We start from the raw sequence: 15,742 nt of genomic DNA, 5'->3' as shown, positions 1-15,742 counted from the left end.
AAACTCAGGTTCCAAAGAGCAGGGGAGCTGCGTTATGAAACAAGATTTCTGGTACAAAAGGAAGCTTACAGCTATCTCTGGTGATTAGACAGGGAAGAGAAAGGTCACTGTGGGTGTCAGACCACACTTCACACACACAGAGGTTATTCAATCAATATTTGTCCTGGAATCACATGTGGTGGAAAAATTTTGAAGTGAATGGTCAGCAGAATTTAATGCTCGTATTCATTCATGTGCTCTTGGACACACATGTGTTTTTAAATCTAGCACAACCTAAGCTTCATAATCCAGCAAGTTCTTAACTAAAATATGGGAAAATCTTGGAATTAAACACTGTATTTGTATACATCTTTCTATTACATCTTCATCAGGATGGGGACTCCTCACCTATGATTTTTAGAAGGGAGAGAGAAGGATTTTAGAAGGTGGGAGATTATTTGAATCTCTACCTTCTGGACCTAACAGGAAAAATAATTTAGTTAAGACTCCATAAAAACAACTCCATCCACAGAAACCTCTCCAGAGCAGAAGGGAGGGATTTGTTCCTGCCATTGCTGTTTTCTCTGGCCACGCTGCTGCGCTGGCATTAGAGGTTTTATTTAGGGTCACAGAAATAACAGCAGGAAGATATAATCCTCTGATGAACAGACAGCTGTTACCCCCTGCCTTTGTGAAAATGATGATCTCAGGATGAGCATATTGTTGCCTTGAATCATCATATTTTTTTATCCCCCCATGAGTTTGCCACAACAGATTGTTTGCTTATGTTCAGATCATAAGGTCCTGACTCAATTTTTCCCTCCCCTAACAAGAGTTAAGGGAAATTTGACCGTAGGGTCCCTAACCATGGACTTTAGAATTTGGCTGCAAATAATGATTATTAAAACACAAACAAAACAGAATAAAAGCAGACAAACCCCAACCCTCTTGCCTAGTGACTTCATGACAAAACAGGAATAAGGCATAGCACAACATCCAGTTCACTTCAGGTTGCGATACAGCTGATGTATAGCATTTGGATAACTTATCACAGGGCAGGATACTTTTAAGCCCTTAAATAGTGGGTATTAATGCTCCATAGGATTGCATAGGGGTTAATTTCAGCTGCATAGGAGATAGATAGCCTGGGAGAGGAGATCCCCATTCAACAGCACAGAGAGTTACAGAACAGAGGCAGATACAGAGGCAGGGTGGCTGCTTCAAGGCAGAAGCTTTCAGTGAGAAGTTTGTTTTAATAGCATAGCTGGAAATTCACTGGAAAAAACAGCTCCATCAGCCCTGGTCAGGAAGAGTGGGGCAGAGATTATGTTCCTCTGGCAGCCTGTCCTGCTGAAGCACCCATGCTCCAGCACAAGACAAAGCATCGCCATGTCCCATGTCCCATGTGCTTTCCTCCTCATGCAGCTAATGCGAAAGGAAAAAACAGCCCCTAAGTTGTTCACGCTGTGTTTTAAAGAATCTTTAGATAGCTTTGATGGACTTCAGCCTGCAGAAATCATCAGTTGCGCAGGCAATGCTGCTCTCCTTCCAGAGGAGATGCTGCAGGAGGGCAGAGGGTTGAGCACGGAGCACTACCCACGTCAGGGACCACATCCATGTCTAGGGGAAAGTCTCTTTGTCCACATGGTGGGTGGAAAACCAGCAAACCCCACGCCAACGGGGGCTGACATAGCACCATCCTGGTGCAGTCATGGAAAAATCAGTCCTGCTTCTATTGCAAACCATTTCTCTTCCACCTGCGCACCTCCTCCCCTGTAAAACCACTCACTCCCAGGGCAATGCTGACCCACGCCGCTATTGTTTGGGGAGAGGAAACTCCCTGTTCAAAGTGGGACACCCTGGCAGGAAACAGGGTTTATCCTGCAAATGGTGAACAGAGCTGGCACATTTCACACAGGGAGATGCTCTCTCTAGGTTTCATCCACACCAGGCTATTGTATTTACATTTAATAACACAACACTTGCAAGGGAACATTCAAAGTGGAGAGGGAAAAGAAATATCCCCCATGAACATGATGTGCCCCTTTCAGAGCTCTGGCCCTCAGTCTGTTTGGCACTGAGCATTACCGTGTCCTGCCTCACCGGGTCCTCGGCTCTGAACTGAGGCACAACTGCACAGATTTGGGCACAATTAAAATGATTTTTCATGGGAGTTGCCTTTAATGCTCTGTAATGTATTTCCTTAAATAGCCACATATTTGGCCTAAAATTACTTGGCGTGATGCCCTTTAAAAATATCCACTTTGGAAACAATTGCATACTGAATTGAGCATTTGAAGTTCTGGGACAAATGACCTTACCTGCATTTATCATCTTACCTTTATGGGCTATCGTCCTCCTGCTTTTCTCTGCAGTTCAGGTATGCCTTGTACAGAACAGTAAGAGCAACATACTCCCCACCTATCTCATTCTGGTTGGCAGGCAAATACTAAAGGCTCAAGACCAGCAGATGGCTTTTCAAACAAATTCACATCTACAAAGGAGCAGCAAATTCAAGCCTACAAAGGATTAACAAACCCATGTTTTCACCATGTGGTTCTCCTGTGAGCTATTAAGGGTTCTACAGACAGAAACTGCAAAATGCTGTTCCCAAGGGCACAGTATGCTTCATGATGTATTATCAGATATTACATCTAGTCCACTGAAATGCTGATTAGCTGTCAGTTTAAGATTCCTGTACCTCCTTAAGAACAAAAATAGGGAGAAGCGACAGTGTGCCATTGCTGTTTGGAGCAGCACAAAATTTAAACCAGGAATTGTCTTCAGATTAGAAAGTGGAATTCAACATTAATTGAAGTTCTGCAATTTTTAAACTGCTCTCTACAACCTGTTCCTCTTCACTTATTTTTCTCACAAACATGCTTTCTACCCCTAATAATTCACAAGTAAAACTGTATGGGGATGTGGGACATTGGGGACCCTTGCGAGCTGCTGAGATGGCCCATAACACTAGTACTGCATGAAGCAGTGCAGGCAACAGATCTCTTTTGAAATGTGCTTTCTCAACACCAAGTGTCAATGCCACCATATTACCACCAAGACCTTTTCTTGGAGTTTTTTACTGGTGCCTTAAATCTAAAGGTGTCTTAAGCATTTTTAGGATTTCTTCTTAGGGCCAACTCACCACCATCTGCCCTAATGATGACAGGGGAAACGGCACACACAAATGGTCCCTATGCCTTTAGCATGTGGATGTCTCACCCTAGCCACCCTCTGTACCTCAAGCGAGGAAGCAAGGGGACTTGTACAGATGTTAGGGCATCAGAATGGGAAGACAGCACTATAACAGCAGGGACAAGATAGGAATGAACCTGCACTGAGAACAGAGCTACAGAAGACATTTTAGCAGGGTTTACAGGAAAGATAAGACCAGGACTGGAAGATACAGCTCCAGCACCCTTGTTTCATTTCTTTCCTCTAGAAAACTGGTATTTATGGACTTGTAGTACCAGATGGGACTACCCTTGAGGTTTTACTTACATCTGTACTGTTGTTGTACAGCACGTCTGACTCCACTTCCCACAATTTACAATCCTGCCTTGGAATTTGAGTCCGAGCCTTCCTGCAATTTCCAGTCCATTCATTCATTACCTGCTGGCAGAAAACCTCAGGTTATGGTCCATCTCCTTCATATGTTATGGGCATGACAGCCAGTTTGATGGTGATTTTAACAGCTTGGAGTTAAAAATAAAGCACATTTGATCAGCTTCAGTTAGGGGAATGAACACTCAGAATATTGATTCAAAGACATCTTTGGCTAGCTGCAGCAGTCTGATTTCTGACTGACTGGTCAGCTCAATGCTTTTCTTCCTCATTCTTTTTTTTCAAGGCATACTCAAGAGAGCTTTGAAGTTCCAGGGTTTTGTTCTGTAAGCATTGTTCCTGCTGCATGTTAACATTAAAGCAACGTAAACCCCTTACAATATACACAACAAGACTTTGTTTTTTCAGGGGAGATACGCATTTAAGGCAAATGTTAATATAAAGCAAGATTCTGATATGCTCCATCACAAAGAATAGTACTTTAATCCAGCAGTAGTCCTATTAAAGCCTTTGGGATTACTCCTGTGATACGGTGATTTTCAAAAGGGTTATCATCATTAGAGTGCAGCTCTGGGAAGTAACATCATGGTTGCAAGGAGGGTGCAAACAGGTTTTTGCTACCAAGTATCTACTAGTCAGTCCTAAAGATGGTTTGAACACAGCTGATTGCATCTTGCTTCATTGGAAGAGTAAAATAGAACCCTTTCAATGAGTTTTGAAAATGAGTGAATTTAGTCCAAATATTGCAGAATATTTGATATCTACAGAATATTTAGTTTTGTGCTAAACCCCAAGTTTTTAGCCAGGATTCACCTACTCTTGCCTAGAAGCCTCTTGCTTTGAGGCAGCTTGTTCCCATAGGAACACAGTCACACTGACACCATGGAGATGGCTAAATCATTTCCAAAACCAGCAGAATAATTTTGCTATGTATTCCTTTTATTGCTCTAGTTTGAGCATATGTATTACGTCTCATTATATCTAATTGCATTACATCCCCACAGGGCAAAGTGAAATATATGTATATATGTACATACATACACACACACACAGCATACACACACAGCCAAAATCTTGTTAGTAAGTTTGCTTTCTGGCCCCTAAGTTTTATTTTGCAAGAAGTTTTAGAATGAATCTGTCAGACTCTTTCCAGCTCTTATTTCTTCACAGCTAGCTTAAAGGGTTTATCCTTTCCTTGGGGCTCAAGTAGGCTTGAATTTTAGCCTTTTGATTTCAATGCCATCTCTCTTGCCTTGCTTTAGAAGACTACACTTGAATGCTTCATTTATTTAAACAGCCTCATTGATCTCAATGTGAAGATTATTGCACCGAGGTGCTATTCAATTTGAGCAGACAGCAGAAGACTTTGGATCTGTCTTGCCAGGGAATTACCTTTCGGTTTATGTCATTTCCATTTCCTGCTTAGAAGACTTTCCTGCCAAAACATTGAGAGGAGAAATGTATCCTGTTTAGACCGATTCTTAGCAGCTTTAATGTCTACGGGGTTCTATAAATATGCATGTGACAAGTTATGTTTATTCAGGATAGTGTCGAGCTGCTGGTTTTCCCCCAGTGGCAGGAAGCTGCTCCCCACCCCATGTGCAGGCAGTTGTCCTGGCAGACCCCAGTGTAGAGTTGGGGCACTCATGGCCATTCCACTGCAGGTGAATTTGCTGTTCTTTGATTAGGGGGCTGGAGTCTCTCCCCTCCTGGCATAAAGTCAAGCAGGAGGACTTGGGAAGCACAGACAGTAGTCCCACATCAGCACTATGGCAGTGACCCAGGGCTGCAGGGAGCCATGAAGGACCTCTGGAGTGGTAGGAAGTCCACAGCGTGACCCAGCACTGTGGCTGGGCTCACATCAGTATCGGAGGTGTGCAGCCTTTGGCAGCTCAGAGGTTTTTGGGAATAGGACCTGCAAGCCATCCTCCTCCCACCCAGCCTGCAGCAGAGGCTGGCCCCATATGCCCTGCCACAAAGCTTGCCATCATTTTGCCTTCCTTCTCAACAGTTTGGTCGCTTGTGCCAGTGTTTTGGCCACCCTGGGACTGACGGGTTATTACACTGCAAATTTGCCAGTGGCAAATATTTACCTGGAAGTATTGCTTGGAGGTTTCAGAGCTGTGCCCTATCCTGGGTGAAAGGAGAAGTGGCTATAGACCTCACAGACCCCTGAGCAACCTGGGAGCACACAGCCTGAATGAAGCAAATGCAAATTACCTGAGCATCATTTAGGTTATATAAAGCATGCTTATAACCAGAGAGGGGTCTTGGAACATTTACAACCAATCATGCCACTTGGGCAGCCAGCATAATGGGTGGATATGTTTTGGATTGGATTTTCACACTTCCTGGTAGCTGCTGCTCATAGTTTATGCACATAAAGCATTATAAATAGGACTTGGAAATAATACATGAGGTGGCCCACGGTGACAGGACACAAGGGTGCAGGCAGAGGTTTTATTTCTCTCCATGGCTGCCAGCTTTCCACAACAGCCTGCGATAAGTACTGGCCACTGAGGATCTAGCGAAGTTAAAAGGGATCTGAAACCTTCCTTGAAATTTCCGAGTGAACCAAGTGTGGCGCTCACAGGATATCACATTGCACACAGACCAAAAAATGCCATTGAGCTGAATGCAAAACCTCAGCTCCTGCTGCCAAGAAGTTTTCCATTTGCCTCCTTCATTCCCTTTGGAGTCACGCTCCCTGAATGTAATATTTTCAAGAGGAGAAAAAAAAGTCCTTTGAACCTTTTTTTCCTCCTTTTTCTTGGATATTAAACATTTCCAGTCAAGCTGAACTCGCAGGAGAGTCTCTGAAGTGAAATGCTCCAACATCACGTCCCTCTGGGAACTTCAGATTCCATTTATTTCATGTTTTTACTCATTGAAGACCATGTCTGAGAAGGTGTCAAAAGCGTTTTCACTCACACCCAGCTCCTCAGTCTGGCTGTCCTGTGAACTGGAGGATTTTCCTACCCCCAGCAAACCAAAGGACACGCTCACATGAATGTGTCAGAAACCTGCAGCCTGTTTTAAAATTATGCCGAGGTGATTAAAAATTAACAGTCACCGTGATGAGGATGGATGTTCTTCCCAGCTTCCCTCTGAAACCTTAATGTTCAGTGATTCTGAATTTGATTCCAAACTGTCTCAAAATAGTAAAGAGCAGGACAAATCACAGCTGTCACTTAATGAAAACCTTAAAAAAAAGCTCTTTTTAGCGACCAGTCGTTCTGTTCTCCTGCAGTTACGAGTCGCCCTTTATTTACACCACTGCTTGTTCATTTCCAGGCAGACAGGACATTTGCCCATTCCTTGTTTCAATAAAGACTACTCCATTTTGAACTTTATGTCTACATTAACATTGTGATACTGCAAAAAGAAAGTCTGATTTCACAGATCAGAACTGCAGCAAGACAAGGACAAACAGAGACAGGGGTTGTTTTCTGTACAAGTGCCCACAGTTTTTGTTTTTCAAGGGAGGGAGGAGCTATGTGGCCCTGTTCCCATTTAATCACTCCAGTAGGAGCCAGCAACAGTCAGATTCCGGTGGCAGTTCCTACATGGCCACCTTCCTTGTTTTGTCTAGTCAGCCTGCAAGCTCACTGAGGCATGGGAGAGCCCCTCAGCAGCACCCAGTAAAATGGAGATCCCAGTTTAGTGTGGGTCTTTAAGGGATTCATTAGCCTATAGAGTGAACAAACAACAGCAGAAACAACAAAAAACGTCAAAGCCAGCTTAAGTTGAATGAAGAACTTTAAAAATTCAATCATGGAGGAACTCATGCTGGATGTGCAAACCCTCAGCCCCCCATCCCATGTGCATGCATCAAATCCAAGGATGGTATCTTTTTTCCTGCAGCTCCTTCCACCTCCAAATCCACACAGGTTGCTCCCTCCTCTACTCCGCTTGCCTGCTTTGCACCCATGGTCCAGCAGCTGCCTCCACCATGCCCCAGAATAGCTGGGAACATCCCTCCCAAGGCTTCTGTAGGTCTGGGTGCTACATGTGCTCAGCCCGTTCGGCAAATGCAGGAGGCTGAAGTTTGCTCCATGAAAATGTATCCTCACTGGCAGTTTTAGCTGGTAGGTCATGAGTCCCTAGCTAGCATATGTGAGCTATGATTCAGAGGTTTCAAATTCAACAGAGTTGGGTAGATTTTGACAGGAAGGGCACCCCCTTCTCCTTTGTCAGCCCCACCTCAGAGACAGAAGCCCACCTCTTGGATTCTTGTCTCAGTGCAGGGATGCTGGAGTATAGAATCATAGAATCATGGAATAGTTAGGGTTGGAAAGGACCTTAAGATCATCTAGTTCCAACCCCCCTGCCATGGGCAGGGACACCTCACACTAAACCATGCCACCCAAGTCTACAGAATCATACAATAGTTAGGGTTGGAAAAGGAAAAGTCACAAGGGAAATATCAAAGGAAAGGTCACAAGAACTTCTAATGTGGGTAAAGCAATGTGTTTCTCATGGTCTTGCTTTTAGAGCTGGCATAACCATTCTGACCAAAGTTTTCCAAGAAATGTTTGGCCTGAATTGGCTCTAGTAATGGAAAACATTCATTACTGTTAATAAATGGCTGTTGCCATGAGCCTCACCTAAAGGTACTCTAAGTTGGAGTAATGATACAGATGCCATTTATGACTTATCTAGACTGCCCTAATTTCTGAGAGACAAATGACTATCAAATTGGCTCTACCACCCACATGTACACTACTGGCTTACTGCAGATCTCAGGAACATTACAATGCACACACATGCCACACCTCTGACATCCAAAATAACTGGCAGGTTGGGTGTCCTGACTACCCACAACTCAGCAATCTGTTTCATCTTTGCTGAGGACATTGGCTTCTGCACATCTTGCCCCACAGTCACACACACTACTCCAACCACAATGTTAGGTGGCTACAATGCCATATATGAATTTGGTTTTATGTTAACTTGGTAATGTTGGCACCCACGTTGGAACAACTCAAACAAAGTTAGGTTCTTCGCAGACAGGCAAGTATGGACCTACACTACCCAAGGAATGCTGCTCTCCAAACAGGGTGACACTCGTACTACTGTTAAGCTTTTACATTTCAGTTAGCAAAGGTGGCCCTCAACAAGTAAAAGTCCCTGGCTCCTGAAAAATCACTAATGGGAAGCACAAGTACTTAGCATTTCTGAGAATCAGGCTAAATTTGCAACAGACTGAAGGTTAGGGCCTGGCACCAAAACAGGCCTTGCTATCCAGATGCAGTATTAGTCTTTTGTAAAGAATTTGTACTGCCTTTATCCAATTTCCATTCTTAACTATGGCTCTCAATGCAATGTGTTCAAACTGCCTCTACTTTTTTTCTGCCAGGCACTCCTTCTAAGCAGAAAGATTATTAAATTCATATTTTTCTTTCTCCAATGTCACAGCTGCTTTCCTCTTTTGAAGTGAAGTTTTCTTCTGAAAGGGGATTTTGGGAAGGAAAGAAGAAAGCATTTATAAAGATTGCATTTTTTTTTTTTTTACTTCTACAAAATCTTGCATGGCAAGAGTCCTCACAGAACATGGGAAATCTGCCTGACTGCTGGGATCTGATAGTGATATCCATGACCACCAATAATAATGGCATCTGTTCTCAACTACTGGAACTCAGAAGTGGTATATCCAGACTACATCTTTGCTGAGCTTTTCATAGCAGCATCACCTGACTGGTCCTGCCAGCCAGAAAACAAACTTGTTGAATTTACAGGAGACAACTGCATTTAGCTTTTCTTCCCCTAGCTTCCTGCAGCTCCCACAAATATCACTGACAATAAGAAACTTGGGTTTGTCACTAAAGCAGGCAAACTGTCCTGAGGTCACTCAAGAACCAGCCTGGTGACTCGTGCTGTGACTCAGGACCTGCAGAGGTAACTCTCAGAAGAATATAAATCTTGCCTCTAACTCAAATTCCAGGTGAAGTTTTCAATTCACCTGCAAAGAGCTTTTGGCAAGCCACTCAGGAGCCCAGCTTTACATCAAAGTCTGGGGCCTTTCAGACTGTGTCTTCACATCCTGCTGCCTGCATCCTCCCATTGCAGCAGGACTACCCTCATGTTAGCTAAAGGACACCCAAGACAATGTGAGGCTTCCACACCTGGGTTAACTTTCCTCTGAACGCAGGTACTCAGAAGCCATTTCTCCAGTCTCATTTCTTAGACTATTAAATTGCTGTGCTTTCATTTTTGTCCACACTCTCTCCACTCTCTTCAACCTCTTTAAAGCCAGCCTCTCCACTCGCCTGTTAATGGGCCCCCCAAATTCCATGCTGTCTCTGAACACCCACAACTGACGAGTCTTTATGCCAGTTCTTGGTGCACTGGGTGAAAAAGCCATCATGCTCTACCACTCTTATTACCACTTGCCATCCAGCCACTTATATAAGCCTGTGACCTCTGAAATAAAAAGAGTTTGCTTGCACTTGGGTAGAGCTGGTTGTTTGGAAGAGAACTCAAGAGAGGGAGATGATTGAAAAAACAGTCACAGAAGCAAGCTTCCAGAATGTCTTTTTGGTTTTCCTTTCAACTTTGCTATTTCCTCTAGCCAACCACTGGTTCCCCATCAAAGAAAAAAGTTTCAACCGGCAAAGTCAGCTTAATATTTCCACGTATCCTCCAGCAGACAGGACTACTATGGCACATGTAATCATCTACAGTTTTGCTAAGCACAGATCAAAAGACATAAGTAACTGGAAAACATTTACCTTAGGTTGTGCACGTTCATTTAAACTTGCTACTAAATGTATAAATAGGTCTAGAGAACCTGATATTTCTGACATGCCAATTATACTTCTACTGTTGTACCCCACTCATTATTAAAAATAGCTTCACTTTAGACTGAGAAATTCATGCTTTTCTTCTTGTACGTGGCTTTCTCAAACGGGTTTATTCTCACATGCAGTTGAGGGATGTTTTAACCCACTGTCTTGGTTTCAATGTGTTTGAAAGCATCTGGATGAACATGCGGACAAGGGAGGGGGGAATGCTTTCCTGTGGGACAGCTCTAGAGGAGCTCTAGAGCAGAGGTTTTGCTCCATTTAAAATAATGCAGCAATCAAGAGCGATTTATCCCATCACAAGAGTAATTTTGGGAAACGAATGCACACTTCTGCACTCATAAAAACTGTCCCAGGCTAGACCATCCTTTGGAACCCCACCTGGTGTTTTAGGGGTGATTCTTTCCCAGACCTGTGTCTTGTGACAAGCTGGATTTGGAAAATACGCCACAGGACTCAGTTGCCATAGCAAGCTTTTGAGCTCCAGAGAAAAATACATGCTGTGGCTGCTTCCCCTCAGAAACGCAAGAGGAGAAAAAAACCTCCCAATGTATACCTTACTCAGCTGTAATGTGGGAGGCCTGTGTTTAATGACCTATCTACCACCTAGTAGTAGTTCCTGAACCAGAGGTCAGCATCCAATGAACATTCTAACTACCAAGCTACAAAGCTGTGACATTTCTCTGTGGCTGAGGACCCTCCTCCAAAACCTCCTGAATTCTTCTGAAATCAGTACTGTCTCAAAAGGAGCATGGAGCTCCTCCATGGGAGCCAAGTGCTTCCGTGCCCCAACACCACATAACTTGCTAGCTCCCACTGCAGATATAGGGCCTCTGGTCAGACACAGACATTGCCTGCCCCATCAAAGGAAGGCAGCAGGCCTGCAATTCCTCAGTCTTCCTCTCCGAAACAAAAGTTTGAAGGACACTTTGCAAGTACAGGAGTACAGAGCATCCACCCTCCCAGGTGGGAGATGCCAGCTGGGCTCTTCCCTGGGGAGGCAAGTCTAGCACTCAGGCCTTTCTATCCAAATGATCCATCCTTGATGTGCTGCAGGGACAGACACAACAGTGCCCTCGGTTAAGAAAGATAGCATCTGGGTAAACCTCAAGAGAGCAGTCTGAAATGAGAATGCCTGTCTCAAAATAGCACTTCTCTAAGAATGTGGGATCCGGGAAACTTCCCTTTCCTCCATCATTTCCCCTTCCCTTGCTCACAGCTTCCTGTTCCTGGATAGCATCATTACTACATGAGGAGCACATCCCAGGGACTTGACCCCTTGAAGATCAGGTTTTGTGGTGCTCATTGTCAGTAAAAGCCAAACGTTCAGAAATCAGTCCAAGTCACAGAACTTGATTCTAAAGTCACTGAATGCTCAAAAGGTCGGTTTTGAGATGAATGCAAACCTGGGTCCATAGATTCCTCCAGCAATAGGACATTTAGATGAGGTATTAGGAAAAAATTCTTCACTATGATGGTGGTGAGGCACTGGCACAGGTTGTTCAGAGAAGCTGTGCCTGCCCCATCCCTGGCAGTGTTCAAGGCCAGGTTGAATGGGGCATGGAGCAACCTGGTCCAGTGGAAGGTGTCCCTACCTATGGCAGGTGGATGGAACTAGATGATCTTTTAGGTCCCTTCCAACACAAGCTATTCTGTGATTCTATGATTCTTATGACTAGGCTCCCCTCCCTGGTCAATCTAATTTTTTTAACCAAATTAACAAGCTTTTGATAAAATTGTAGGGAACATTACAGTCTTTGTGACAGTTCGGGATGGCTTGTAAATCATCTACCAACTATAAGTGGAATATAACACAAGTCATTGTAATGCTTTATGAAGAAGGCACACGTTGCTATCTTGCAACAACCATATGTTCTGCTGTTTGTATATATCTGTTATCCAACCCTTACATAAGCCATTGATGAAATTATCTTCACAGGGCAAGAGCATTTGTAGCACGGTTGAGTTGATCAAAATAAAGTAACGAAGAAATGAAGAAGTTTTTTTGCTGAGCTGGACTGGCTGCTCGCCCTCCTGAGCCGCAGCTGCAAGGAGGAGGGAGGGTGCAGACCTGCAGTTAGCTGCACAACAGACCACTTCAGAGAAGACAGGGAATACAGACATTTGAGGCTTGCGCTACATAGGAGAGGGCAAACCAACTGCACTTTCGCCGGTGCTGGAGAGAAGGAAAGGTTAGGGAGGGGATTGCTTTAATGGTCTGGGGAACTCCTTAGATGTGACTTACACACACATGCCTTACACTGCAGCAGGCAGCCTATACGAGCTGGGGCAGGTCAGGCTTGCCGTACCGAGGGGATGAGCTGCCGGCAGCCCCGGAGCCACGGTCCCCGCCCGGGAAACCAGCGGGGCAGCACCCAGGCCGCTGTCCAATGCACGGCTGTAAGCCGGTACCTCTCCAGCAGCCGTGCCGACCCGCAGCCCGCGCGACCAGCGCCGCCGCGGGCAGCCTCCGAGGGCCATGTGCCGTGTACTATAGGCACAGACTCCACCTTCCCCGGCTCCCGCCCGCCCCCACGCATCCAGGAAGGGAAAAGGAGGAGGAGGAGGAGGAGGAGGAGGAGGGAAGGGGGTGAAAGGGAAAAAAAAAAGAGAGAGGTTGAAAGGAGGGAGCTCGCCGAGACCCACCCTTCTCCCTCCTCCTCCGGGCTGCTGGCCGGGCTTTTGTTTTCCTCCAGCTCCCCGTTTCCCACACGTGATTGCCGTGTTATTGCACAGGGCGCTCGGCGGCGCGGCTGCACCTATAAATACGGAGCGGGCGGGCGGCGGGGGCCCGGGACAGCGCGGCGCGCCCGGGCGGAGGGTACCCCCGCGACAACCCCATGCACCCCGGCGGGCCGACGGCACCCATGTCCCGCCGCCCGCCCGCCTAAGGGGCAGGCAGCCAGAGCCAGAGCCAGAGCCCGGCCAGCGAAGAGGGGAGGGGGAGCCGGCCGACAATGGCGGCGGCCGCCACCGCCGCCAGCCCCGGCAGTCCCGCCGCCGGGCCCCTGCCGCCGCCGGAGCCCTGCCCCAGGAAGGGGCCGCCGCCGCCGGGGCCGCTGCAGCCGCCGGCGGCGCGCAGCGACCCCCGCCGTAGGCAGGCCGCGCTCTCCTTCCTCACCAGCATCTCCCTCGACGGGCGGCCCCCGCCGCCGGGCAACGACGGCTCCGCTGCCAGGCCCCGCCAGGCCCCGCAGCCACCGCCGCCACCGCGGCTTGGCAGCCCCCCGCGGGTGCCCGCCGAGACCCCCCGGGCCCAGGAGGAGGAGGAAGAGGAGGAAGAGGAGGAGGACGCCTTCGCCGCTGTGCAGGTGCCGGCCGCCGCCTTCCTGGGCGCCTCGGCGGCGGGCAGCCGGGGCCGCCTCAACTCCTTCACGGCAGGGGTGCTGCCGGCGCCCTTCGGCCGCACCAGCCCCCAGGGCCCCGGCGGCGGCAGCGGAGAGCTGGGGCAGAGCTGTTCCGCGTCCGCCTTCGAGCTGCAGCGGTCCCGGTAAGGCGCGCCGCGGGGACGGCGGGTGCGCGGGTGATGCGCGGGAGGGGCGGGCGGCCGGCTCGCCCGGGGTGTGGGCAGCGGCAGGGATGTACGGGCGGGCAGGGCAGGTCGGTGCGCGGCGGTAGCCGAGCCGCCCCGGCACAGCGGTTCTCCGCGCCTGGGTGTGAGTGACCCAGAGTTTCGGTCCTGCCAAGCAAGGCAGGCTTGTGCAGCCGATCGTCCCCGCAGCCGGGGCAGTTGTCCCCACTTTCTCGTGGCTGGTGACGGACTGAGTCCGCCGTGCTGCCTGTCTGACAGGCAGGGAGCCAACCCCGAACCGAGTGCGCTGCAGCCAGGTCTGCAGCCCGTAGAGGGGAAGGAGACCTTTGCATCGCTGTCCACGGATTACGGTGTACGCGCATGGTGTAACCAACATCTTGCTACCTCCCTAAATAAGCTCGCTATCTGCAAGCACGTAATGTTCCTCTGGGATGTTCCTTGCGGCTGGCTACTCTTTTGCCTTTTAATTCCCAAAGGAATAATCTCACCTGCTCGAAAATCAGAGACTTTTGGCTAAGAAGGTAGCAAATATGTAAAAATGTACGAATGCATGTGAGTAGTTGCTCCTCGGATAAAAAACCGTCTTCCTTCACTTCTTCAACGACACACTCGGGTATCAAAGGCTGGGGTTGGGGAAGAGAGCCAGGGTAGAAGCTGGAGGAAATGACTGCTCCACAAGCCCACGGTGCTCACCCCTCCCACATTCCCCATTTGCCACGCTCCTTTCTCTTTTCTCCCTTGGACAAATAGGTAGACTTTGAGTCACATGATACTGCAAGGGTTTGTAAGGGTAATTGAGCGTAGCCACCTGTAGAAAAGTCCCTTCAAAACCAATCAGCTTGGAGAAATTGGAGGTATCCCAGGAGAAAGTTGTCTTAGCTGTGTGCCCCATGACTGCTGGCTTTTCTGTATTCCATCTGGATTGTATTGGTGGCTTTTTTGAGCCTCTTTTCAGGTGCTGGGGTGGGGGAGCCCCACCTTCCCAAGTAAAATGCCTGCTGGTGGGTTATCACCCATCTTCTCCCAGTCATGTGTCTCAAAACAATTCCTGCGGTGACAGCTCTCTCATTGTTCCATGGATCACCAGCACAGAAGTGTGACACACACGCGCTTGTGTGCTCTAGTTTGTGACATGGTTCTGCGCAATGCTTGAGGGTGAGAAGTGACCCAACAGACTATGATTTGGAAATTTCTTTTCTACTCTTAAACTTATTACTTGGTGGGAATGCGCTTGGCAGTATTATCCTGCTGTTCAAGAGACTGGATTCTCCTTTACCTTCCAGTTAGGGAGTTCATTATTGATGCAGGATTCCTATGTTACCTTTCTAGATTCCAGAGGATCCTCCTTGGTTTTCCTTGCTTGCAGGCTTTGATCCTGCGCTCAGTCCTGGGAAGGGTGCTCTTATCTCACATGTATCACTTCTTCCCTCAGCCCTTTGTCGTTCTGTCATTGTTTTCCTTTTCCCCTGTTTCTTGATATCTGAATTCTTCCTTCCCCAACCAGTGCTTTTTGGTTTTAGTCACATGAGAACAGTTTGGAACTTCAGAGGGAAAGGTAATTACTGTTCTTATTTACAACCTAGAAATCCAGTGTCATGCAAGTCCAGCTGTGCTGCTAATGTGCAAGCAGGCTGTGGGATAGCTCAAGTCTATGGCAAGGGGAAGTCACCCAAGGAAACCTTGTCGAGGTGCTCCTCTGGTCCTTCCTTAGGACTGTGTATTTTCTTGTGGTGTAAGATGTAAGGAAAATGCTGGTTTTCTCATGCTCTTTTGTCTTCTTGAGAGCTACATTCATCTGTGGTGGAGACCTTGCATTGCCCCACTGACAAATGTGAACCTCTCCATTACAGCTGGTGCAGGACAG

At 47.4% G+C, this 15,742-nt stretch overlaps 1 protein-coding gene and 1 long non-coding RNA gene across 5 annotated transcripts in view; one reads left to right on the top strand and one right to left on the bottom strand.

Moving 5' to 3' along the window:
• Positions 1-419: 419 nt before the first annotated feature.
• LOC134170998 (uncharacterized) lies at positions 420-13,576 on the bottom strand. Of its 2 annotated transcripts, none has more exons than XR_009967443.1 (4): positions 13,468-13,576; positions 6,772-6,918; positions 3,481-3,591; positions 420-2,498 (listed from the first exon to the last, which is right to left on the bottom strand). It is a non-coding gene; the product is annotated as an uncharacterized LOC134170998 (long non-coding RNA). The 2 variants fall into 2 exon arrangements; XR_009967442.1 differs by lacking the exon at positions 13,468-13,576 and adding an exon at positions 12,993-13,115.
• CABLES1 (Cdk5 and Abl enzyme substrate 1) overlaps positions 13,001-15,742 on the top strand; it is a 71,707-nt gene continuing 68,965 nt past the window's right edge. For 2 of the 3 annotated variants that reach the window (XM_062632842.1, XM_062632841.1), the window contains exon 1: positions 13,003-13,836. In XM_062632842.1, the coding sequence (XP_062488826.1) occupies positions 13,304-13,836 (533 nt within the window). In that variant the 5' untranslated portion in view covers positions 13,003-13,303. Of the gene's footprint in view, positions 13,837-15,742 lie in introns of all 3 variants that reach the window. The other variant, XM_062632843.1, reaches the window with a different exon arrangement.

Source organism: Pezoporus occidentalis, unplaced genomic scaffold (genome assembly GCF_034315485.1).
Source record: "Pezoporus occidentalis ecotype Australia unplaced genomic scaffold, CSIRO_AGI_Poc_V1 ctg4, whole genome shotgun sequence".
NCBI classification, from domain to species: domain Eukaryota; kingdom Metazoa; phylum Chordata; class Aves; order Psittaciformes; family Psittacidae; genus Pezoporus; species Pezoporus occidentalis.
Note: the sequence above shows the minus strand (reverse complement) of the source record. Positions and strands in the feature narration are given on the sequence as shown.